This window comes from Wyeomyia smithii, chromosome 3, assembly GCF_029784165.1.
Source record: "Wyeomyia smithii strain HCP4-BCI-WySm-NY-G18 chromosome 3, ASM2978416v1, whole genome shotgun sequence".
In the NCBI taxonomy this organism is placed as follows: domain Eukaryota; kingdom Metazoa; phylum Arthropoda; class Insecta; order Diptera; family Culicidae; genus Wyeomyia; species Wyeomyia smithii.
Window position 1 is genome coordinate 37,691,485 of NC_073696.1, and position 27,276 is coordinate 37,718,760.

The 27,276-nt window shown below is 38.1% G+C and overlaps 1 protein-coding gene across 5 annotated transcripts in view; it reads right to left on the reverse strand.

Annotated features, from left to right (window-relative positions):
- The window catches only part of LOC129730532 (aryl hydrocarbon receptor nuclear translocator homolog), a 272,332-nt gene that overhangs the window by 96,750 nt on the left and 148,306 nt on the right, over positions 1-27,276 (reverse strand). For all 5 annotated transcript variants that reach the window (XM_055689930.1, XM_055689929.1, XM_055689927.1 and 2 more), the window contains exon 3: positions 8,947-9,027. In XM_055689930.1, coding sequence (XP_055545905.1) covers positions 8,947-9,027 — 81 coding nt within the window. The remainder of the gene's footprint in view (positions 1-8,946; positions 9,028-27,276) is intronic.

Sequence of the window (27,276 nt, forward strand, 5' to 3'; positions counted from 1 at the left end):
AAAAGTAAACGGGAATAAAGAAAAAAAAAGTATAATAGGATAATAATCCAGGCGAACAGAAAATTATTGACAGATTTTTGATGCCACCTATATTTAGACAAATTTACGTTACTTATTCGTTGATCCCGGTGTCGAGGCGACTTCGGTTCTGCAGAAGTGAAGGATGTGGTTTAGATCTTCGTTTCCCTCTGGCGAAGATAATTTGCTGTAGGATTTTTATCAGCTCTCATCTCCCACGGCCAGACGAGACAGTGGTGCTCCGAAGTTTGGGTTGAGAATAATTGCCGTCTAGGTTGCGCCGGTTGTTGGTGAGATTAGAAGTAATTATATTTTTCTGATCATTTCAACCGTTCCGATCACATGGCAGCTAGTCAAGTGACGGGAAGGCTGCCTTTGATGTGGTGACCTCTTCTGCCTGCCTGGAAGCCGGTGTGAATGAACTGTCCTCCTAGGTGTTCGGCTGGTCGGAAACTAATTTGCCAGCATCGACTCACGCGAGATGGGTTTCCGGTGAAATCTGATTGCGTTTTGCCGATGACACGGATGATTATGAGATGCGGATGACGAGAGAATGTAATGAAATGTTTGAAATATACTTTTGTTTTAAACAATGATTTTTGAACGAAAGTGGACACTTCACCACACATATTGTTCCATAAAATTCCAAAGCAGTAATAAATCAGGTGAAATGTGTTTCACTTTCCGATGTGTTTGAGGTATAATTACAACAATGTTAACATTATTGTCCTTAAAATAAGCACCGCATACTTTGGTCAGCATCAGGAGGACACAAACCAGGATTGTTCGATTCCAAGCCTGGATACTCAAAGCGAAGAAGATAACAGTGCCAAAATATTCTGCGGAACGGTGTGTGGAGGGAGGCACAAAACATTTTCCCGCTTTTTTCGAGCTAAATTCCACCAGCAGCAGCCGCAACCCGACAGCATTGTTGTAAAGCATCATTTAATTCGTTGTGATTAATGTTGAACATTTCTTCTTTCACTGCAATTCCTCACACGAAAACAGAAAAAAAGGCAAACACTGACTCTATCCAGCTAGAAGTGCGGACGAAACTTTCTGATAATCGTATTTCATCAATCCAGCTTGACCTAAATCAGTATTTTTTTTTATCAACAGTAATCCTTTTATCAAATGTTTGATATTGTCAAATGTTTGATATTGTAAAATTGGACCAAACCATAGAGGCATCAAACCAGAAGTATCATCCCTTGGCGGTTTCCCCGCAGACAACACACGGATCGGCATCGGATATTAAGGCTTCTTCAGCTGGCCTCCGGGAATTCACTTAAAAACGAACGAAATACAGCGATAATGATGATGAGGTTTCCCGCACAACCCCTCCTTGCACACAGCCTGCGCCCTACAGAACACCCTATCCTTGCCAACTTTGGCGCAAAGTGTCTTCATCAGTGCAAAACGCACAAAAGTACTCCAACATCATTATGCTTTGATTTTTTCGCACACAATTTTTTTTGCTGTGCGCTTTTTCTGTCGATTGTGTAGAGCCGCGTCAACCACCAAACATGAGCAGTTTCCAAACAGAAAAAAAATCGGACACCGTACCAGAATGAAGATCCGTACCGGCAACGTTCCACCCGACGGAATATGCATTCTCCGTTTCCGAGAGTGCACACATTCAGATATTCCGGGAGATACAAAACACTATAATTGCTTGGAAATGGTTGTAATTAAAGAATACCTCGTGTTTTTGCTCCGAAAAATTGTTTATACACCGCCCGCCGTGGGATCATGTTTTTATTTCGGCTTATTTGACAGCGCAAAAGGAAACATCCATACTGCAGTATACTTAATCCCCATCAATATCGCGTCAATCCACCCGGAGCTGTCTATGGTATCAACGGATTTTGGCAGAGAAATCCCTCCTCGTCGGACAGCTCATTTTCAGGTTCGTGTTTAGCATTGCTCTCTCCCCACTATGGAACCTCAATCTAATCTTCCTGGGCGATTATCCCTGACTGCTGACGAGTCAGTCGGCATTGAGTTGGATTAAGAGCGAGAGGGTGGTATTTAATATACCAATACAGCCGCAAGACCTTATTTAATGGAGAAAAAAAACTATTTTGTTGCAGTCAGTGATGTTATACTATGCGGTAAAATAATCAATTTATTTTCTTTGATACTGGAAATACCAGAATTAATTGGCTGGCCAGTCAACTTGGATTTTTTTTTTCGATCATATCCCTAAACGAAATTACCAGACGAATGAACTTTACCGTGGATTGAAGTAAAATGGAAGCGTAAATCTTCCTTAGTGGAAATAGTAAACAAGCCTAAAAACAAACCCCCCTTCCCAACCATCGAATCGCAGAGGTACTCGACCACAAACGGAACATTTTTGAATACCAGCATGTAATTGGTGGGCCGCATATTCAAACAAGCGCAACTAGAGAGAGGCTCTCCACCTCGAAATAATACTCCAGGATGCTCGAGGAGGTGCCACGAGAGATCCGCTTCAGGTTGCAATAGTTCCGAACCGTTTCAGCTTAAAACTAATTGGTAGGTAAGGCTCAATTTCTCCACTTGTTTTGTGTTTTTATTTTCTCCTGGTGGACCTGTTCGTTCGACACATATTAACTCTTTTCGGTTCGACGGTCGTCAGCAACTAATGCGTCGTTGTTGCCCTTGTTCTTAGTCTGGAGAAAGAGCAAGATAGACGGGATAATTTACTTTAATGTTTAGTTGCGTTCTGATCACCTGGACTCGGGACGACGCAATGTGAGAGCAGCGTAGCGCTGACAGCGGCCGGCGGTGGCGGGCAGCTATCCGAGCGGCAGATAGATACACATGCAGAAAAGGGGGGCTGGGAGAGACAGCATAATTTGTTGGCGAAACTTGTCGAAACTAAGCCAGCCTTTCGGGCAGGCATCAAGAATTGCTACACGAATAACGGTACAGGAAGTCTTAATGATCCGGCAAGTAAAGTAAACGGTAGCTTCACGCTCCGGTAGCACGGTTCCGGAATCGGTAATTATCACATATTGCGGCTAATGGTTGGCAGAAATAAAAGTGCAGCAGTAAATCTTCGGCCAGCCACGGTCGAAAAATTGATTATTGACGTTACAATGCTTTTCTTCCGGAGTGGTTTTGGCTCGAATTGGCTAGTATGGAGAGAAATTGCTTAAAGTTTTGTTACACGGCACTCCAATAGTGAATCTTTATTGGCAATACTAATCTCTACAAAGTTTGTGTAAATGATGTTATAAATTCGTTACTGTTAAGAGCCTTTCATTGCAATATGTTCTATGTTCTATAAAATAGGAAAGTTTTTTTCTTTTGAAGCTGCTCTTTTGTATTTAAAGAAGCATTAGAATCTGTTTAATATAAAGCTCATATAATCAAACTGTTTAATTTTAATTCCAGTTTACATTGTTAAATTGTTGCAAAATTATTTAACATATTGAACCCTACAGCTACACGCAAAAGTTCTAGCCTTATTAAACCAACCCTCGTAATTCACACAACAATTGCGCTGACTTCGCAGAAAAAATTAGTGAAATGCATAACGTAAAAGTTGTACAATCAATACATTGACAGAGATCGAAATCAGAATATGTATCATACAACACATAAGTTTAGGTAAACTTCTATTCCGGGCGAACGATCAGTTTTGAGGTGTTCAAAAATCATGATTAATTTTCGTAAGCCGGTTTATATGAATGATTTGTCCATCTTTAAAAACACGTTCTGCAGTCAAAAATTTAATTTAGCTGACGCTGGTGCCATTAACGTATAACCGAATGCGTATGAATAAAACCAGAGTAACAGTTAAATGCAAAATGTTTTGAACAAATATATAATGTCTTTTAATTGTTAAACAATAATGTTTTCAAATGACCGGATTCATGAAAGTCAGGAGTGGCATTGCGCATTTCGTTTCGAGTGATTTTTGTTCGTTTCGTCCACATTTGACATTGCCGATTTCGATTCGAGCTCGAAACGAGTAGATGGCGTATTATTTCAGTTGATCTCCGAGCAAAACTGGCATTACGTAATGGTTTAATCGAGCATTTTTAGCTCGAAAGTGATAAAAAATGGTCGATACGTTTAAGACGTTCGATTGTACCTGAGTTTGATGACTAAAACATAAATAATTTCATTTAAAATCTGTGATCGAGAAAACATTAATTTGGTAGGATCAACTAGCGAGTAGATTCAAAGTAGGAGCTAACTTTAACGGAGCAGAAATTGTACTAGTACAGTTTGGAGGGAAATATTGTATTTAAAAAATGTTTGGTTGCCCACCTTATCTTGAAATATTGACGAAACCATGAAAAAAATTTCTTTTGCACCAGAAAATAACTAACTTTGTTTCATTTAATGTAAGTGTAATACTCATATCTTATTGTTTACGTCTTTGTAGATTCCTAAAACCATTTTCATCACTAGAGGAATCGTAGAAAAATATACAAATATAAAGATTTTGTTTTAAGAACAAATCATATTATGAGCGTAAAAAATACCAATCTCTAGGGGCAAGACACTATTAATATATGGCGAATTATTTCCAATATAAGATATTACAAAGTATTTATCGTTGCATTATTAGGCGTCGGTGTGATGTGTCGGATGTGTCGGATAAACGATAAATATCAAAATTTATCAACCGATGTCGTATAATATTACCTAAATATTTTTCATTAAAATAAAGTTGTCTAGCCCTCAGACAAATCTTACTTTATTTTCGAGTCAATGTTTTCTCAACATAAACTGCAATAAAATTGGGGTGTCGAAAATAATACGCAATATTAACTCCACCTCGAAACGAGTTTAATTTCTCTCGATTCGAGTTACTCGAAGCGAAATTCGCAATGTCATGTACTCAAATTATCAGTAATGATTGCTGGCTGCACTGCTCCACCGATACCAGCTTGCTGAACACCAGTTGATACTTTGGTTTGGGGCTGCCTGATACATTCAAAATACGGTAGAGCATCAAATGTGTTATGTTCAACGCACTTTGCTTACTTTGTTGGACATTTAGACATAGAAAAAATAGTTTGGAGAGGAGTTGGAGTCACGGCAAATTCTAAATGAAGAAGTTTTTGATTTATAAGTGATTAATGAGGCTTTGCTTGGTGAGTGTTAGTGTATTATTTGTACGTCGCACTAACTCGCGGTTCACATTTTATAAACATGTGAAAATGGACTGCATGGTGGTGTGAGCGAAGACAATGGTAATACTTGGAGAGCGGAGAGAGTAAAGTTGCGCTGGGGTGTGACGCTAGATGCTGGTCGGCGTTTGTTTCGCTGACGTATGTATAATCAGAATGATTTTTCATAGTCTCCAATTTTTTTCACTATATATCAGGGATGTTACGGATTTTTCAGACATCTGCAGATGCGGATGCGGATATGTGATTACGGATGCAGGTGTAGATGCGGATGTCAATTTTCATGCGGATGTTCCGGATTCGCGGATGCGGATGCAGATATCCGTTGCATCCCTTGTGTTTTATTTTGCTTATTTCACATGACCATGTTACTCTCTAGTGCCAAAGTTATTTAAGCGAGCATAAAATACATTTCTTACCAAAAAACAGTAATATCTGGTTTTTTTTTTTCAAAAGTCACATCTTTAAAAAGTAAATGAAAAAAACAACGTTTTATCGTTTCTAATAACAATTCTGTGTACAAAATACATTTTAAGATGTTTTATTTAAGTTTTGAAAAGTAGGCTCTTGAAAATCACCCATTTTTAATTTTCTTTGGATCCTCCTTGCCAATGGAATATTCAAGTTATAGGTATAGGCTGGTTTACCATCGAACTTCTTTTCTCCGCTCATTGGAGAAAGAGGAAATATGCTCCGAAAGCTTCAAAAAATCAAATAGGGGAGAACCGTACAAAACGTACCAAGGGGGTTAGATAGCCCATGCCATTGTTTCCCTAAAGCACTCACATATGTGAATTTTTCAGGAACCAGGATAATACTCAGAGGCCGGGAGTCAACTCCATACTTCATTTGGAAACCGGATTTTGCGACTTCCGGTTCCTGGAAAACATTCTTAAATTGCCAAATATAATCCAATAAAGGTATATTCACTCTTTGGATTCTAGAATATTGATGTTGTATTTGAAGTAATAATTGAAGTAAAAAATGTGAAATTTGACATTATATTTGTGCTAGAGAAATAGCGAAATAAAAAAATTACTTCTAATTTCAACTACTTCAATCACGAGCAATACCGTTCAAATAGTACAATACAGTTTGATCAATCAATTTCGTTTCTTCCCATAACTTTTGAACCACGTATCAATTGTAGTTACTTGAACGTTTGAGAGACAGCCCGTAATTATGTTCAAATATGTCGTGTAATCTTTAAGATACATAACAGTTGAAATAAAAGTACGATTATAATCAAATTTAATGGCACCCAAACCTTTTATTTGACACTAAGATTGTTGAAATTAGTCCAGCCATTTTTGGGGAAACGAGTGAATTTAAAAAGTCATCGGAACATGTTTCTTTTCACAACTTATGAACCACATGTATATTCATCATAAAATGCTTTAGTTAACCCTTAACTATAGCCCGATCATTTGGTACCAAGCCAAGCCTTGGTGCTACATTCCGATTCGGAACTTAACCTTCTGTTTTTTTATACACAGACTTCGCTGCCGACTGTTTAGTGTACAGAACAATTGCGGGGCTAGCGCTACGATCCTACTGACACTAACAGTCTCTCCCAAGCCGAGACTCGAACCTACGACGATTGGCTTGTTAGGCCAGCATCGTACTTCGAGACCATATGGGAAATTTAGTACCAATATTGTTCAAATCGGTTGAGTAGTTTCTGTTATAATGAAGTTTCGTGATTTTCACATTTTGATACATAACAGACAAAGTTACAGTGCGATTACAATGAAATTTGATTTTGAAATTGATTTTATGAAAATCGGTTCAGCCATCTCTGAGAACCATGATAAGACATTCGCTCTTTTCCCCTCATATTCTTAGACGACTATTTAGTACTGTTAGTGATGCTTTCTACGCTCTAATTTTTTTTCTTGACTTGACTATTTTAATTCGTTTGGCTGTTTTGAGTTCACTTCTATAGTTAGTTTATTTTTCTCCTAGTCTTGCAGTCAGGCTCATTTTTAAAGAAATTTTTTATCTCAACAATTTATCAATTTTTCGTGCATTTATTTATATCATTTATATCGGTTCGATGCATTTATTGAAAACTGTTCGTTAATCCATGCGCTTTTTGATTACAATGATTTACTACATGATTTTCAAATTAGTTCATGTTATTCTTATCTCTTTTAGATTATGTTTTGTGTAGTTTTCCACATTGCGAGCATTCACGTAAAGATTATGTTAGAATCATTTTTCGCAGCAATTTTATTCTTTCTCTTTTAGTTGTTAATTACTTTAAAACCATTTCGAGATCAATTTCGGTCAGCAGGCTTATTATTCTCCTCAATTTGTACAAAGAATATAGTGAATATTCACCGTTGCGTGTAGCAATTTTGCGCCACACTTTTTTCTGCTTTGTGCTGCATTTCTGCCGCTCGCAGAAAAATTAATACGCTTGCTGCTTACACCACAGCTGACCGATACAAGAGTGCTGCATCACTCTAACGTGAGAATACACAAAATTACTGAGATAAATTCGATAGCATTCGAAGAGAAACATGAGGACGGGTGGCTGGATTTTTTTTTTCAGTTTCGAGATGCAAAGCAAACAACGCAATCTACTTTCCTACCTAGATGCTCCCCTCATTTGATAAGAGCTTACTAGACACACAGTAAAAGCACTTCAGTGAGCTCTGTTGTGTAGTTATTGAGCGTAATGTCCTCTCGTGTGAGAAAGCTCACGCCAGTTTATTATCTCTCTGAAAAAAGATTTCAAGCGTGTTTTTTACTGCAAGCTCCTCTGATACAAACGATTCGCTGCCCTCTTCAAGCAAACGCGTCGTTTTGTCCACCAATGTGAGATTCAATGATGAGAAACGATAACCATGCCTACAACGCGTTTAATATATTTGGATACAATTTCAAAATTCCATAATGATAAATAAATATCACACATTTAATTTCTGACTATTTTTTTTTCTCCCAGAACAAGCCAGTCGTCGTAGGTTCGAGTCTCGGCTTGTGAGAGACTGTTAGTGTCAGTAGGATCGTAGCGCTAGCCCCGCAATTATCCTGTACAATAAACAGTCGGCTGCGAAGTTTGTGTATAAATTTCAACCCAGATTGTCTGGACAAACGCTTTAGACTGTTCCGAGTCTTGTAATCAGCAAGCTTCGACACTGTGTGTCTTTTAAGCATATATCAAATTAGAAAAGCATCTAGGTAAGAAAGTAGATTGAGTGCTTTGAATCTCGAAATTGAAGAAAAAAATCCAGCCGTTCGTCACGCATGTTTTTTTTTTCAAAATATTCAGTAAATGAGAAGTGAGCTTTCCAATGTAAGTTTCAGAACAACAATAGTTATTTTACTCATTTGAAACTAAATAAGTGACTTTAGTGACCATTTGGTCGTAAAATAGTGACTTTAGTGTCTGTTAAGTGACTAGGCTCAAAACGGTGATAAAATCACTACTAAGTGACTCGCTACTAGTCCTGCATTTTGGTCACCAAGTACTAATTATTGATTCGATTTTTTATTCCAGACAAAACGACTTCAGGTTATTTTAAATTGATTTGGATTAATTATTTTCATCTTAAGTTGCTTCTTACTCGATTTGAGTTTTCAACAATTAAAGACTTCTTTTTTTGTTACTTGTCACCTTTCTCAGGTATCATTTTTATTCAGTTTGTTTTAATTATTAGCTACAAAATCACCCTTACATGAACAGTGCAAAATTTACATTAATTATTTTTAACAATTAATACTGTTTGTCGAAAATGAAATGGAGAATGTATATACGAAATGTTTTAAAATTTATCCAACTAACCTGGCGAAGCGTTCCTTGTCTTGAACGTTGTCCTCTTCCATTCTGTTGTATTTGTTACCACTAGCACTCTCCTCATCAGATCTGAAAGTAGAACAATGAAAAGAATAAAAATCAGTGACCGTAATTTAATAAAATATCGATTGCCTAAAAATGTGAGAATTTTAATCCTGAATAGGGAAAGATTATTGATTATTATAGTCACAATCATTAGAGAAAATAAATTTAGGTCACCTCGTGTGACCTAAATTTATTTTCTTTAATATACGTTTAACCAAGCAGACCGGTAGATATAAATTATAAAACTTACAATTGTGAATCAAAGCTAAGTCTTCCCCTATCGTTCACAACCTGCCCGCTTGTTCCTTCCGGCTGGACAGAATGACGGTTTGCAGGACGATCGGTTGGAACGTGCAGCAGTGAAGCGAGTTCGATGGTGATTTTTTATCCAAATGCAGGGAACCGGTGGCGGGCAGTGAGACACGAAAAGGGCAGCAAAAACGCGCGCCGGTCGAGTACGTGGCAAACCTGAGCGGAAAATCAAAAGCGCCCAGCCATTTGAGAGTAAGACAGCTTCGAATCGGAGTCGCATTCCCACACGGCGGTGGTTCATTGGAGTAGACTCTGACTTTTCTAAGTAGGAACACTCGGAGGATGCGGCGACTGGCAAGTCAAGTCGGTGCAGGAACGGTGAGTGTTGGGTGGAAAACCTTCCACCCTCATCAGCATCTCGATCACAACTGGGCAATAACAACAGAGGACACGCATCGTGGTCTGCATGCGGAAGTTATGAACACCTAACTCGGTGTACGTTACGGGGTTGAATAAATGACACAGATTGGTGGAACAATATTGGAGTCAAGGTCAGGGTTTGAACGAGCACGTAGGATACTGTCGAAATCGATTGAAGGGGTCAGATGCAAGAACGTCAGCAGCTCTAATTGTTTAAGACTTTAAATGTGGTTATAAATGTGGTTTTTATCTGCCGTTTAGTTTGATGTCACGGGCAGGTATCATCTTATGCCGAAAATTGAGATCATAACAATTTAATAATAATAATAACAGAAAGTGAGGTTCCCACCTAAACCAAATATGTTCGGTATCGTTTTCACAACGCTGCATTATTAATTTCAACTATGAATATATTGTAGAAAGAAACGCGCCGTGAAAACGGCTCAATTAAAACATGTCTACTCATCACGTCGTTTCTCATATTTTATGAAGCACCGAAAACGGACGCATCAGTAACTTTTGGACAGTAAAACAGCCAAAACTTATCGCGGAGGATCGGCTGTATTTCAACCAAGATAGACTCCAGACAGAGGTTTGTTTACTACATCGACAGCCAGCAGTCCGTTAAATTCGTTTACGCAACGCTGAACTTACGAATGGAGCGATACCTACAGCCGAAGCTTAATCCGTCGAGTCACTCAGAAGATGTTTCCCAAAATAATCCACAACACAAAGCGATACGATACGCATGTAACATCTATGCAACATTTAGCTCCTCGATCCGGTTAGATGTGCATCTAATTGCAGCACGTGCTCACTCTAGGAATGCGAAAACATGTATGCGACTAGTTTCGCGCAAGGTATCAGTCGGATTAAGCCTGCCGTTACCTGCTATCCCCGCAAATTATGAAGGCATTACCGTGTATGAATGGAATCAGGAAAAAATATTGCAAATGGAATATATTTCAGTCCATTTACTTCACTTACCTTTCAGCAGCTGAAGCTGATACAACCGAAACTATTCGTAATTCGTCCAATTCTCCACGCTTGGCAAAGGGAAGGTGCAAATAAGGTTAAAAGGAGAACGAGAAGATGAAGCTACGCAAAGTGGATCTCCCAGATGATAGGCGAGTGAATAAGCACACACGCGTGCGCGCGAGTAAAGAGGCCAATTTCGATTAATTTTATCAATCCATCACAGTCGGTAATAGTCCACCTTTGTGGGACCGTACATACGCGTCCAGCGGAGAGACCCTCCTGTCCTGCAAGAAGGTACAATTATCAGCTAAGGAAGGCAGCGCAGCGAAAATTTGCCCTGCATTTATGGGAAACTGCTGTTCAAGTGCAGTATTCGTATAACGAATAATTCCGTAACCTTTTGGGAATTGTATACTACCTGAGGTTCACCAGTATCAGTATAATTTAGAACAGGATCTTCTCCGGTCTTTGAATATTATTCCACACAAATTTCAACATAATTTTTAAATCTGCAAAACCGAATTAGTTATTTTTGGAACACTTCCAGTCCCAGTTTTAATACAAAACCATAACTAAACAAAGTATTCAATGAAAAACCATGAACTAAACAAAGTTAATGCTCAATTACCTTATCTGTAGAAACCACGAAACTAATAATAACTTTATCTTGGATGTGATTTTCAACTTTTTTTTCATGTTTCACTCGAATCGTAGATAGTCATAGAAAACACTCCTGAGTGACATCCAGGTTCTAATTTTCATATTCAAATAGCTACATTCATTCGATTGGATATTAATTTACGTCCGCTTTTTCCCAATGGTTCTCAACTCATCAACCAAAAATCGGAACTAAGCAGTCAAATCGCACTTAGTTTGTCGTAGACTCTAGCCTCATCAACCGCCCCGCGGCGAAATAACCAATGTTTACCGAAAGGTGAGAACTATTGACAGGTTAAGTGGACCGAGCCGATTGTACATAAATCATCCGGAGAGGGAAGAGAACGTTTGCACGGGTAATTGGCTTGGCCGCTGGTGCCACCGCTAATTACCGCAACCCTCTGTTTGATTCTCAGTATAGGTGGGACCAGTCTCGCCTTATATGTGCTCTCGCAAATACGGTGTATCTTTTTTTTTTCGTACCGTATAATTCAATAGATTCGTACTCGCTTACGTACCAACCCGAAATCGGTTACGCAATTGCGATTTCCCTTCTTTTCTTTTTCGAGTGAAGTTTTATTTTTTTTTCGTTTTTGTTCTTGAGCGGTTCGTTTTCCGCTGTCGCAATTTAAATAACTAAAAAAATAATGCAAACACTTTATAACAATGGCACTTCGCAGTCGTGAAGCACTCCGTTCGAATTGAAACCGCATTTCATGCCACTCTGAGTCAAGTTCTCCGCCCTTCTGTAGCTACTGATTGCGACCAATTAACCAATTAATCACTGGAAAGTGCCGGCTGGCTCTGGGTCCTTACCCAGCACTAGTGCTGCTCGGATGCGTTCGGTTTCTAAACGGAACCAAAGGCGAGTGCACTGTAATGTATTATTATTTAATTCAATATGACTAAAGTGGTTGCATTAATAAGAACACACGTTGAGAAATAGCGGAAAGTTCTCGGAATGCATGCAGCAACACCGAGTTGCTAGAAACAAAGAAAAAATTGCAATATTAATGAGGGGCGTTTTGAGTGTTCTTTGAGCAGCAGGTTCGTCGCTCGAAAATATTTAAATCACATTTTCGGTCTAGTACTTCATGTAAAATCCCAGGTCAACCACCCATCCCCAGTAACAGATACGGAAGCATTTTGTCTTAAAAAAAGATTTATGGCTCGAGAACTGCCATTATTAATTGTTGGTGCAAACAACCGGTAATCTTTCTCCGAGAGTGATGCATTTTTTATTTGCCTGCATTGTGTTTCGCTCATCAAATTATCACATTCGTTGTAAACAAACTCGAGCAGGGAAGGTAAAGTCTCGCCGACAGAATTGCAAATATCATACCACTTAGAAGAAAACCGCCAGTGGAAGGCGCATCTTGGCGGAGCAACGCGTGTGTTTCTCGCTCGTCGCACGTGCGCTGTTTTGGTCCAATAGATTTTCCTTCCTGTTTGAAACAACTAATCGGACGGAGGATGAATTTCAATGATTCTTCAAGGCTCACACACTGCATCTGAATGGCTCCGGTGCATTGTAAAGCAGATGATCATCCCTGCTACGTTATGTATACCAGCGAACAGCACACGGTGTGGGTTTATATTCATAATTGATGCAATTCTCGGGAGTCGACGAACGGCGGCCGCTGCTGCTGCCGCGGCTAATAAGAGTGCTACCAACAGGCGCGCGCTTGTCGCCGACGTCGTCGTCTTTGTCGCCATCAATCACCATAACTAGCAGCTTCCTTTTTCGTTAACCTTGTCCTTTTAATGTTTCCTTCGGTGTTCTGCCGCCGTCAAAGCGAAGAGCCACGGGATCGCCCGGAAAGTGCATCTTTAGTTTCTTGTTTTTAGCTGCTGTACGACTTCAATCAGAGAGATTCTCGCCTTTTTTGCAGCGAGTGCGCTTCACGATTCAAGTTTTGCCGATCGTGGCACAGCAGCCACCGTCTCGCCACAATATAAAAGGTGTGCCATTTAGTCAGTTATTCATTCATATTCATTAATATTGGAATTTGTACGGGGCAGCTTTGATTTGGGTTCCAACTAAGGACAGGTTGTTCAGCGAGTGATGGCGCCAATAGAACGAAAGGTAAGTGTTACAACATAATTGCTCTGTTTTTTTACGAGAAAACCTTGAACCTGGCAGCAAAATGCTCCTGCATTCGCTGCAACTGTTTCGCGGCTTTTCATGATTCTGTCCAACTATTGGCGAAAGTCTCACATACAATGCAACACCGACCGAACAACTACCAGTTGATAAAATCGTGACTCTATTCATCCTATAAAACAGCAATAAACTGTCAAACCTGACACACCGTTGTCGGTAGCTCTGGTTTTAATGGTGCACCATATGACCACTAAAAGCTCTTTCCGCTGCTCCGAGGACCTGTACCGGAGCCGATTAAGTGTTGCCCGACCGGCGACGGAATGATACTTTCACATTCCATCGCCGGTGTGAGTGCGGGCAGCCAGTGGTAATTACCCTTTGTTTAATATCTCACCGACCCGAAACCTGATGGGGCATTTGTCCATCCGCCGAAAATAACAATCGAAAACAAAAGGCCCGAACTTCAACTCGAGCGGCGGCCATATTCATCCTTGGCGGCGGTTGAGCATTCGTTTAAAACGCTGTTCCGCCTTGTTATGGTCCTGAATTCGAAATTAGTGGTTCAGGGCTTGCAGTCCGACCAGCAAAGTCGGTTTAGAGGGCAACCGGTGCCGTGCCTTGCCACTCGTATAGCAGTGAATGGCAACGAACGACAAAAACGGTTCAACACTTTGATTCGACGCTCGGTCATCTTTCAATATGGCGCGCATACCGACATCGGGGTTTAACTTAATGCGAAGTCTTTAACCTTAACAGAGGTGTCATTAGGTTACTCGCGGTCCGCTTATTAGTGGTGTTGCAAGACTATATGATGCAGGTAGAAACTAGTTATTTGTAGTTCCCGCGTTCAAAAAAATTCTAGAAGAATAACATATCAAGTCTTGGAAAAAATACTAACACGATGGCTAGGGTACATGTTAGTTTTTTTGTGCCAATCTAAACCAATTGACCCCGAAAACACTACTGCCGGTACCACATACCGGTCCCCATACTGCGAATGGGCCAAGCTAACCACCAAGTATTGTTATTATTTTCACCGATACGGTAGAATAATACAGCGTACACAGGACGTGCCTTTATTCGTAAACACTTCGGCAGTCACTTCGGCGGTAGTCGAGCGAGATATCTGACGGTGTAAACCATGTGTAGCCTTCAAAAGAGCGGCTCCGCGAAGAAGAAACTCATCACCCCCAAAGTCCGACGGAGAGCATCATTAGACCGAACAACCACCACCACCACCTCCAACGAGCGGAAAGAATCCGCGAAAAATATCTCCTCGCTTATTAGCTCCATTTTCTCGCAGCGCACTGAGCTTGGCCAATTTTTCCTTGTTTCCCAGCTGCTCGTCGTCGACAGACGACGACGGGTACCGTTCCCTAGCAGCTTTCCGTGGTTAGTAATTACATTTTAAGCCGATTGTTATTATTTATACTACAATTAATTTGTTTTGACTTATGCGCAGTCAGGCGGTCAGTCCGCCGTTTGCCGGTTATTGGTGGCGATGGTGGTCATTTGAGCGGCGGTTGTTGGATCGCTAAATAAAACCCACCATAATATCCCGAACAGGCGGTTCTAACAAAAGATTGCACAAAATGTGTGAAAGGGGCAACAAATTGGTTCGTTCGGTGTTAATTACTATGCCGTGCAATTGGAATTGAAAGCAGAAACATATTCCAAGATAAATTCTCATAAATCAGTGATATTATAAAATACTACGTAGGACAAATATATATACATAAATGTATTGATTTTAACTCTGGTTTAATAAATTTTACTACGCCTGTTATACACCGTGTATCTCCAACAGTTATAAGGGCTTCACTTGCTATCGTGTTAAGAACAAGAATAAAGCTGAATTATCTACACGCAGTTTTTTGTATCGAGTTGAGCGTAGATTTTTGCAATGCAGGCGGGGCAACGCAGACTCGAGAATGAGAAACGAAACAAAACACTTTGCTGAGTCAAAAAAAATTAGTCAGTGGTATTTATTCCGTCCATGTTATTGTTATCCGTACTCAGCAAGCAAGTCAATAAGGAAGAAAATGTATGAGAAAGCTCGACGACGACCTTGAAACTTTTCCCAATTTTTACTACTAAGCAGTAAAGCAACAACGTTAAACAACACGCAACACTTGCCAGCCATTTTCAATTTTACAAAATGTACTCTAGTACAGAAAACAAAGACGTAGTCCTACGTCAAAAAAATTTAACCTGAAATACACTTAAATAATTTTCACAAATTCTATTAGGATTTGCAGACTATAGAAGAGATTTAGAAGGGAAAGCTTGGACTTAAATATTTTTTTTCAATCTTGGTTTTTTTTTTTTTTGTATTGAAATATGTACGTGTAGATAAGATAAAGTATCAATTTTAGCAGGTTAGTTACCAGTTGAAACTGATTAAACTAGATTTATTTGTTCACTTATATATCCACAAATGGAATGAGACAGAGGCAGCTAGAGGAAATATACCAAATCCAGTCACATTTATTTAAAAAATAAAGGAAACATCTTTATATACGTTCTTTTTCTGGTTTGTTTCCGAAAAAGATAACAAAATATTTTTGTAAAAATATATTTCTATCTTTTGTTCTTAGTTTTTCAATTTGTACCCTTACATATGTATGTTGCCGTAAGACGTAATTCTACGTCAAAAACAAGCTGACGTTCAGAGCCAAAACTTCACAAATCAATATACACTTATCGAATTTCTTTCCCTTTGCCTGCAATTAAATAAAAAACTACAGGATATGTTTTTTTTTGTGAAAGAAATGTGGTTTTAAGGGAATTAGTCAAAAATATTTTTCGGCATACTGAATGAGAGGCATAAGAGCAACGAAAAAATTCTAACAACCCTAATTAAATTTGTCAAGCATTGTTGAAACGCCGATTTCGACCTTAGATTGGTACCTACATGCTTGCTTTCCCTAACACGGTCGACGAATAATATGCCTAGTTGATCGAGAATGCACTCTTTGGACTACATAAGGGCTTGCTTCTGCTCAAACCAGTCAGTTAACTAGCACGGTACTAATCAAGTAGCAGCAGTAGCGGCAGCCGGTAGCAGCAGCGGCGCCTTGCCAAAGACGGTTGTAAATTCTATTTTATCTCCATGTCTCAGCACGAACTGAATTTTCTTTTCCTTCAGCAATGTGCAACACCCAACAGCCTTGTAATAAAATGTTGCGTAACTTCTGCTATCTGCTTCCGTACGAGACTAAAACGCATAACCAAACCATGAAAATTGTCAAGCTTTACTTATACAAATACTGTGCTAAGGACAACGGTCAAGCTTTGTTGAAATGCAGATTCCGATTGATCTGATTGGTCGTTCAATGCTCGCTTTTCCTAACACGGTCGACAGAATATTATTCTTAGTTAATCGGGAATGCACTCTTTGACCCATATATGAGCCTGCTTCAGCTCAAATCAATCATTTCACTAGTGGATGGCCGCTAGAACTGTTCCTAAGTAGCAGCGGGTAGCAGAACTAGTGACCGCGGCAAGAATCATTTTTGAGTGTGTAAGTAGTCCATAACGGCTAGTATACAAACAACAGAATATAACAATATGCACGAGTGGCTAAAAATCTTAACTATTTCACAAACAAATGTCTTCACAATATTCAACATAATTTCTTTTCATCCTCCTTTCAACAGGGTCAACATAAGAACACATCGATCGTATTCCTAAACCTATTGCAAGGAATAGACTGACATAAGACCGGCTGTCGTAATTCCACGTTAACCTTGCGGTCGTGTCTTATGAACAACCACTTTAGCCATTTTTTTTAATTTCATTTTATTTTGAAATTTTTGTTCAATTTATTTTTGTGGGCCATTTTTAATTCAAATTTCTTTTATAGGTTTAGAGTATTTAACGTTTTCAACGGTGGCTTGTTTCGGCAGATATTCTGCAGCAGTCTTATAAAAAACCTGCCTAAAAAAATCTCTGCGGAAGATGTTCGATACCCTATTTTTATTTTTTTTTATGTTTATTTTTTTAATTTTTTTAAATTTGTGAATGAATTAGGAAATTTGTTATTTGTTATTTATTAATATTTCATCCGACAATTACCGTCTCAATGAATGGAATTTAAAAACTATCTAAACCGATGTAAATTAATTCAAATAATCTAGTTGTGAACAATAAAGCAGCACCTTTATTGACGCTGATGATCATTAGGTTTTTATTTGGCACCAATCGAAATATTCAACAGTTCTTACAGCTTCCGACAGTCGGATAATTCTTCAACGACCACCAAAATCTTTAAACCATCAGCGTAGAACAGCTTACAGCTAATTGTAAGACGACATACGACATCATTGGAACACAATACAAAGATAAGTGGCCCAAGGTTACTCCCTTGGGGAACACCAGATATGTTCGTAAACCGTCGGGATGTGTTGGATCCAAGTTTAACGCTCAGACTTCTGTCACAAAGGTATGATTGCAGCCATTTAACCACGTTTTTGGCGACACCCTGAGAGTTTTCCGAGTAGAATTCGATGGTAAATTTTGTTGAATGCCGCTTTCCAATCCGTATGAACAGCATCATCCTGTTTTCCATTTTCAATGTGAGAGACACAATCCGAGACGAAGCAAAGCAAATTGCGTTTTTTGACAATTGTTAAGTTTATTTCAAACAGTTTACTAGTGTTGCATTTTTAGGTATCTACTAAGGCGACATCCATAAATTACGTAATATGCTCATAGGAGGGAGGGGAGAATCCTTGAGCGTTACGATTTGTTATACAGAGGATAGGGGAATTGAGTTCAGCGTTACGTAACGAAAAATCTCTAGAGAATAACTAAGCACCGGACTTAACGGAGACGGTCTCATTTTGAACAAGTGTCATGTGTCAATTTTACGGTAGGAGCATTTTTCGACTTCATTCAGGTGGCATTTTTTATTACATCCTTTTATTTTTTTCTGCTTCGAAGTCTAAAAATAACCCTTGTTGATCAGTGTTATTAAAAAAATATCGAAAAGTATAGTCAAACCGGAATATCTTTAACTGTAGTTTTCTGTGGCAATAATCCCGTTTTTTTGTAAATTCATGCAAAACTTGGGCTAGTGAAGGTGGGCGAAAAAAAAAAAAAAAAAACAGGGACATACCCAACTGGCGGAACAACTAAACATGTCAAGAAGATTTGCAATTTGAAACGAGAATCATGCAATTTAGAGGATCGATTTGTTTATACAAAAATTGATTGGGATCCTACAGCATTTCGGGCGTTTCCTGTGATTTTGAAACAAAAATTTCATTAACCAACTGCCACCACCAGAATGTCTGCGGCATCGGGTGATTTTGACAGATTGTCGTTTTATTGTCCGCTCAAGGCGGAGAAACCCATAATATCGGTATTCGCATAATTTAAATTAATTGACACACATTTTCCCCAGGGCAAAAATTACATGCAAATACTATCAATACAAGTTGGCACATAAAAATGAGAATTTTCGATCGATACTCATGATCGGGTATCCATCATCGTGGCCAGACCACGGCAGCGTTCTGAACAACAACGTTGTGTTGAGGATAGGCACGTTCTCATTTGTCATCGGAGAGAAGGAGGTCAGACACGTTCCTCGCGCCGGCACACTGGAAGCGGCAGCATGCAGTTCCACTGAACTACTTTGACAGCTGACTTGAAGTAATGCGTTTGGATTGCGCTCAACGCAAACACATGCTAGAGTGTTTGAATTTAAAAAAACCTGAATTAATCCACCTAGTGGTGCAGAAACCTTTGTTATACTAACTACCTTTTACTTTATACTTATTAGACCAGTGAATCACAAATCGTATACCATCGTAAGTCCAATTACGATAAGGAATGAAACAAATTTAAAAGATTTTTTTTTTGTTAGGGAATTAGAATTACGTTGTCCATTGATGTGAACTTTTGTAATGATTTATGAATTTAAAAGATAGTTTTCAGAGGGAGAACCAGATACGATCATTTAATTAAAGCTTGACGTGGGTTTGGTAAATATTATGGATGTTGTCACTGGAGTATATGAGTGATATTTTCGATCACAAACCAATTTTAAAATGCTAGTTAGAAGCAACTCAAATTTTTACTTGAAATAATCGAACGTGAGGAACAGTAGATAACAATGATGCTTAGTTCATACTAGAACAGCAAAAATGCATGTTAGTTTAATGCATTTCTTTTTTTTAAATCCCCATAATCCAAGTTTGAATATCACTTTCGCTTTATTTTTAGAAATCGAAGGACCTAGCATTATGAATCAGCATCTTATAATTTAAACTAATCAGAGCAAATTTCTACAAACCTGATCTCGAAAAATTACACTGTGCTACAGCGATTTAGAACTTCTGGAGTGACCTAGTGTAGGTTGTAGGTCTTGTTGAGTGTAACATTCGCTCATACTAGAAATTTTCCAAACAACTCCAAAATCGGAAGTTATGGTCAAAATACGATTTTTTGGACTTCAGCGCATATAATATTTTTTAACTCAGTCATTCATCAACCGATATTCAATATTAAAGCAGTTTTAAAAAGAGGACAAATAGAGCTTTCAAAATATATACAGTTTTGTTCTAATATCAATAAAACATGTTAAGTTATTTGAGCTTCAATCTAATTTATTACACTTTTTCATGCAATTTTTCAATTTAATTGTCAATTTTCCGTCTATTTTTGTAAGAAAAATACCACACATATACTATAATTCTGAAAGTTTATTCAATTCCGAATCAATTGAAAGCAGTTTTGTAAAAATCGGTTGATATTTGGCTAAGTTATATATTTTTTAAGAAAACCAGAATTTTTGGCTTCTATCGCGCAATTATTTCACGGAGCTACAAATGATGAAAAAATGCAAGAACTTTTGATGTGACTTAGTGTGGGTTGAAGCTTTTGTCAAATGTTACTTGCGCGTTTACTTGAAGTTTTTCAAATACCCCAAAAATTATAAGTTATGGTCAAAACCCTGTTTTTTACTTTAGCTCACATTTTTATGTTTAATTCAGTTATGTTTCAACCGATTTGTTATATTTTGGCTGTTTTGGAAACGCGAAAAATAGAACTCTTGAAACATATAAATATGTCTAAAGAGTTTACCTATATGTGATGAATAGTTTTAAATAAAATGAGATGATTCATATTCAATAAAATAAGATGATTTTTTTTTTCAAATTTTACCAGTATGTGATGAATAGTTTTAAAATAAATAAAATAGTTTATGTTATTTTTAAATTTTTCCAAATTTATTCGCAATTTTTTACACATTTTTGTAATGAACGAGCTTTAATTGCTGTAGAATTTGAAAAGTACATTTAGTGCCAAACGAAAACAGTAAGATATGACTTGATGTTTTCCACCATATCCTTAGATTTCATCAAATCATTTCTCAGCATAATTATAACAGGTTTTCATTAACAACACCTATTGTTTTCGTTTTGTACTAAAAAAAACATTCCAAATTTTACAGCAATTGAAGCTCCATCATTACATAAATGTGTGAAAAATTGCGAATAAATTTGGAAAAAATTGAAAATAACATAAACCATTTTATTTATTTTAAAACTATTCATCACATATAGGTAAACTTTTTAAACATATTTATATGTTTCAACTGCTCTATTTTTCGCCTTTCCAAACAGCCAAAATATAAAAAATTGGTTGAAAAATAACCGTATTAAACATAAAAATGTGAGCTGAGGTAAAAAAACAGGGTTTTAAACATAACTTATAATTTTCGGGGTATTTGAAAAACTTCAAGAAAATGCGCAAGTAACATTTGACTAAAGCTACAACCCACACTAAGTCACATCAAAAGTTCTTGCATTTTTTCATCATTTGTAGCACCGTGAAATGAAAGTGCGATAGAAGCAAAAAATTTTGGTTTTCTTTATAAAATATATAACTTAGCCAAATATCAACCGATTTTCACAAAACTGCCTTCATTTGATTTAAAATTGAATATACTTTCGAAATTATAGTGTATTTGTGGTATGTTTCTTACAAAAATAGACGGCAAATTTAAAATTAATTTGAAAAATTGCGTGAAAAAGCCTATAAAATTAGATTTAAGCTCAAATAACCTAACATTTTTTATTGATATTAGAACAAAACTTTATATATTTTGAAGGCTCTATTTGTCCTCTTTTTAAAACTGCTTTAATATTGAATATCGGTTGACAAATGACTGAGTTAAAAAATATTATATGCGCTGAGGTCCAACAACCGTATTTTGACCATAACTTCAGATTTTGGAGGTGTTTGGAAAATTTCTAGTATGAGCGAATGTTACACTCAACAAGACCTACAACCCACACTAGGTCACTTCAGAAGTTTTTGCATTTTTTTTCATTTGTAGCACAGTGTTATAGTTCAGAATTATACAGGAAAAAACTAGGTACTCATGAAAGTTGTTAATTTAATTCTATCTCAAATGCATTATCTGAAAATGAAGGTTTTTTACGACATTTGTGAATTTTGGATTTTCAGAGTGTAGTCGAGAACATTATTCCTTTCGAATGTCTAGGCTGTATGATAAAATTCAAAATGAAGACTTTATAAAACTTGCTGCGATAACGAGAAGAGGTGTAACATGGATACTCTGATTGCACTTAGTCTTAAATTAGAAAGCAATATTTATATCTTATATGAGCATAGTGTATCATATCATAGAGATAAGTGAACTTCCACCTGCGCACACTAGTAAACGTGTATAGCCATGTACCATGTTTGCTTCAGTTTCATCCAAACTGTAAATCATCGCATCTCGATGTTCACAATTTCTCGAAACTTTTTCCTTATTTTGCCAATTACGTTCACCATTAACTGTAGATTCCTGGTCACGAGTGAAAAGTATATTCAGAACTGAATTTAAAACATAGAATAAGTGTTCAACGGCAAAGTTTTCCAGCTGTTCAAAATGTAGCATTGCAAACGGGTGGCACTAACATATTCGTACGTAAGTAGGTCTATACATCTTTGGCTTTTCAAAATATCTGCATCGCTAATTGTTGCTACAATGTTTGGCTCCCGAGAGCTGTAGAAGATTCTTATTCTTCGCAAATCTGGGTTCAACGTACAATTTAATATATATTTTAAAGAAAGTGAGGGCCGAAGCTTTGCAAGGCACAAAAGGAGCTAAGTGAGCATTGCAGTTTCCTCTAAATCTAATTCAAATTTTTAAGAAAAAGCTCAAGGGTAATTTATTTACACCAGTTAACGCACTACGAAGAGTGTAAAAATTATGCAAAGTTGTGGATGATTGTTGTTTTCTTTTGAGAAATAAATAGAGATACGAAAAAAAAGAAATAGAGGGATAGAGAAGAAGAGAGAGCAGGGAGAGATGAATTATCCGAAAAGAAAAATATCCCATGTCTGAAATATACTTTGGTCAAATTTCTACAGTTCAAGCTACCAATAAAAATTCGCACTTAGTACGATTTTTAAAGAGCTCTAGGGTGTTCATTTGAGCATGTGGACATCCAAATCGGAATATGCGTTCTGTAAAATGAGCGTTTATTTTATAATTTATTTCTTTCGATTCTGATATACTATACATATAAACAACATATTTACACATACATACATACAAGCACACATACACATACATACAGAAATTGTTCATTTCGTCGATCTGAGTCGATTGGTGTATAAAACATGGCTCTCCATGCCATTCATTTTTTTCCTTAAAAGTTAAATATCTTATGTAAAAAATACTTTGTGATCAATATTTTGAGAACTAAGCCACTATTCAAAAATCCACTCGGTAGCATTCTGGGGGAGCACAGTAGCTTTCGTTTGCGTATAAGATCATCAAAATCGGATATTGCGTTCTGTAAGAAAGGTGCGTTAGTATTTTGCGGCACATACATACAGACAACATACATACACACACACATACACACACACATACACACAAACAGACATTGCTCATATCGTCGAGCTGAGTCGAATGGTATATACGATTCGGCCCTCCAGATCTTGGATCTATTTTGCGTTTTTCGACCGATTTTATAACCTTTGTTTAGTATAACAAAGGTAAAACAGCTATCCAATCAATCCAGGAAAACCTCTCTCTAATTTCGAGCAATCAACGATAATGTATAATGTTCATGGCTTTAACCTTCAACTGAACCAGCTACATTCAGCCTTCGAAAATCTCATCCCAACTGCACTGATAATGCTCCCACAGCTGTCTCCACTTATAAATTAAATTTCATCCATCCAATTAAGTTTAACAGATCACAAATTGGTTTATTATTCACATTTTGTCGATATTTATTATCATTACATGTACGCCATTTCGGACAACCGACTGACGATGACGACGTGCACGTCCGACCAAGCGCCGGCCATCCGAGGGACACACCACGTCATTTGTAATTTGTAATTTTGTGCAATTTTTGTAAATGCATAATCGTTGCAATTGCTGCTGATGCCGCTGAGCAATGACAACGGTCGCAACGACGCACGGTGGCTGATGACGACGCACGGTATGATGGACCCATATTTTCTCCACCTAGCAGCAGCAGCACTCGCTTCGGTTGCTTATTTGGGCGTTCCGCATCGGCCTCTGTGTGGATTTTTTAACCATCGTGCAGTTTATTCTCATCGAACAACGGCGCAGGCTGACGTAAAGAACCTCAATGACATTTAAAATCACTACCTCGCGCGAATTCCGACGAGGGGTTCTTCGACTCTGCGCAATTGCAACAGTATGTAACAAATTATTTTGATAAAATATTTTTAAAGAATTGTTTGGAAAATAATTAAATGTTCAGAAAAAATTATTGTACTCGGTAAAACAATCCCGCTCTGTTCTTACATTAAAAGACCCCCCTCAACTGGAAAAGAAGCCAGTCCATCAGAGCATCGCTCAATGGCCAACCGCTCCACTATTGACCGCTGATTACAGAATAATGGTGCGAAAACATTTCGCTATAATAATAATTATTAAAATATTTCATACATGCACATCGACATTGCTGTTAAAAAAACACCCCGAATCGGAAGATGATTGGGGAAACAACCGAAAACCGAACTGCATCACGTCCTCGCTGTTGCTCCCGATTTTCGAAACAGGGAATTCGCAGAAAATTGTTTCGAACCAGACGCGACTAGGCAAACACGTGCTCATTTCGACAATAATTAGACGAGCTAAAGTGTGGAATTAACGATGACTTCAGGTGAAAGGTCATATGTACTGCTGAGCTACTGGGAGGCTTACACTGCAGAATAATAATAATCAGCAATACCATCGTCATCATCATCATCATCGGGAAATTGAAAATAAAATAGACAAGCTCGCAATGGTTTGTGTCAGCAGTTTCACTCAGCACCCACAGAACAGCAGACAGTAACCAATTTCTTTCATTTCACTTAGTTCGCACATTTCGCCGGGTAAGATGTGGGATTTTTTCCTGGCAATTTCAAAGAACCTACCACCTTCGCTTCCTATCTGGGTAGTAACTCGGAGAAAATGTTAGCTAGAGCTGTTTTGTATAGAGCAATTTTCTAAAAATCATTTATATTAGCCGCATCTATCATCATCTATCTATTACATGCGGAATACCATAATGTTAATCTATCATAATTTTACCGGTATTTTCCCACTGTAGATCTGAGACGAACGCGTTCAGGAATCCCGACGTTCCAACCCTGGTCGTCGTAGAACTAAACCAGAAAGGACCTTGTGGGACTGCCGCTCGTCGACGTCGTAACCATCTGAATCGAATCGTGCAAAATCGGAATACGAAGACGAGACCAGCCGGCACTATTCGACAGAGATGCAATTATGCTTTATCTCTGCTGTTCGCTCAGACAGACACAGGCACCAACACTCGATGGCACCACGGCACACGTAGCTTTTCTTCTATTATTTCGAAACGGTTTTCCATTTTATTTTTTCCCTCCACCGAATACACACACACTTCACAAGGGAGCTTGCGTGAAATCGATTCCGAGATATCATCATTTTTATTAGTGATTATCTGTCTATATATGATTCTTCGTGTGGTTCGAAGAGCTTAGGTTGTCATTCCGTGTATAGCCGTGTACTGACCACTCCTTCGAGGAATACAATTATGAATTCTTTTCGCTATGTTAGCTTTCGATTCGCTGCAGAAATAGATGTTGTTCGCAGGAGTGCAACTTCGGGTTCCGGAAAATTCCTGTATCATTGCTTTCATTTTAAATTGAAGCTCAATTTATTGGTAATAGAATGAGAAACAGCCTCATGGAACTGAAATTTCGAATTTCTATAAACACTCTACACATTTGCCTAGCCGGCTGGTAACAGCAGCTAGTCATTTGTTTTACACCAGTTCCGACAATAACTACATCAACAGCTGCCTGAGTAGACTTTGACAAGCGAACATTTTATTGCTAAGCGTGATATGATTTACACACGTCGCCGACGATTAGCCAGACTGCTGCCTGTAAGATAGAGTTAGCGCAAAAAAAAACTTCCCCCCACGTTTCCATGGCTTCACGGTCAGCGCGGATAGAAGAGCCTCCCTAACGACGACCCCTCTTCGTTTTGAGCCGAATGCATAACAGACGCCTGCCCTGCCGGGCATCTCAGCCAGTGCAGATCCCTACTATGACCGACTGCGGACGGTACGGAATAATTACTGCAGACAATAACAGTGCATTTTTCTCCTCTGTTGAGCATTCAAATATACGCACAAAAAGCCAATGGTTCCAGTTCGAATATACATAAAGAGAGGGGATTTTTTTTTACTGCTGCCACTCAAACAAGCCACGTTTTACCCCCTATCGGCGACGAATGTGCAGCGGACACTTATACAAAGCGAATTAGCACGTGTGTAGCTAAGGCACACGTTGCAAAATCTCACGGCTCGTTCCGCATGCGGAAATGCTCAGAGCAATTCTGGAGAGTGGTAAAAATTTGGAATGTCAACTGCATGTATGAAAAAAAGATAAGTAAGGGCACAACCTTAGGTGATATGGGCAATCATACAAAGTCGAGAATAATTGCTAAGCAAGTGATGTGAACAAAGAGTACCTAACCCTGTAGCTTCAATAAAAACTTAAAAAGTGTTTTACCGAAGCCCGTCTAGAAATTAACTTGGGCACTAGAGGGTTAATTGAATTATCTCGAAACATGAAATCTTTATTATATAAACTGTAGAAAATATCCTTCGTGGAATACCCACCAATTAGGCATATGGAACATAATTTAACAAAGTTTTCACAACCCTGATTTATCAACCGACAGTAAATAATATTCTCACACAATATTCCAGGAAACCCAATTTCGGCTCCAATAGTAATGTTTTTATCAACCAACTTGTAATATATTGCTTTGATATTTTTCATAACAATCTCTTCGTTTATTCGGATTACGTTTAACAACCATTCCCTTGAGTTACGCATTTGTTGTGCTTTGTTCCGGTTATCATGTTCATTATCTTCCTCAAAATTGCAAATTTTATTATCAAAAACATACCTTATATCATAATTGAACAAGAAAAGGCAAAAAAATAATGAAAGTGACCCTAAACAGACAAAACAGTGATAAAAGAGAACAATTAGAAAAAAATCAATTCTTTTCTTAGTTTCATATTTGCTACGTAGCTTAACTTGACCCCCACTCTCCCCCTTGTCACATTTCATCAAAAAACTGTAAAGCCCCCCCCCCCCACTCTTCACTCGAATGCTACGTCATGGATGTTCCCTAAGAATAATATCGATCACCCTGTATTATTGTGTCCCGTTCCAAGCACGCCTCGATCGACAAACACTGCCTTGTGGAAGTTATTTTTGAAACGTTACAAAAACAACTTCCACAAGGCAACTACACAATTTAAGGCTCTCTTCTAGTAAAAAGAAGACATCATCATGAATTT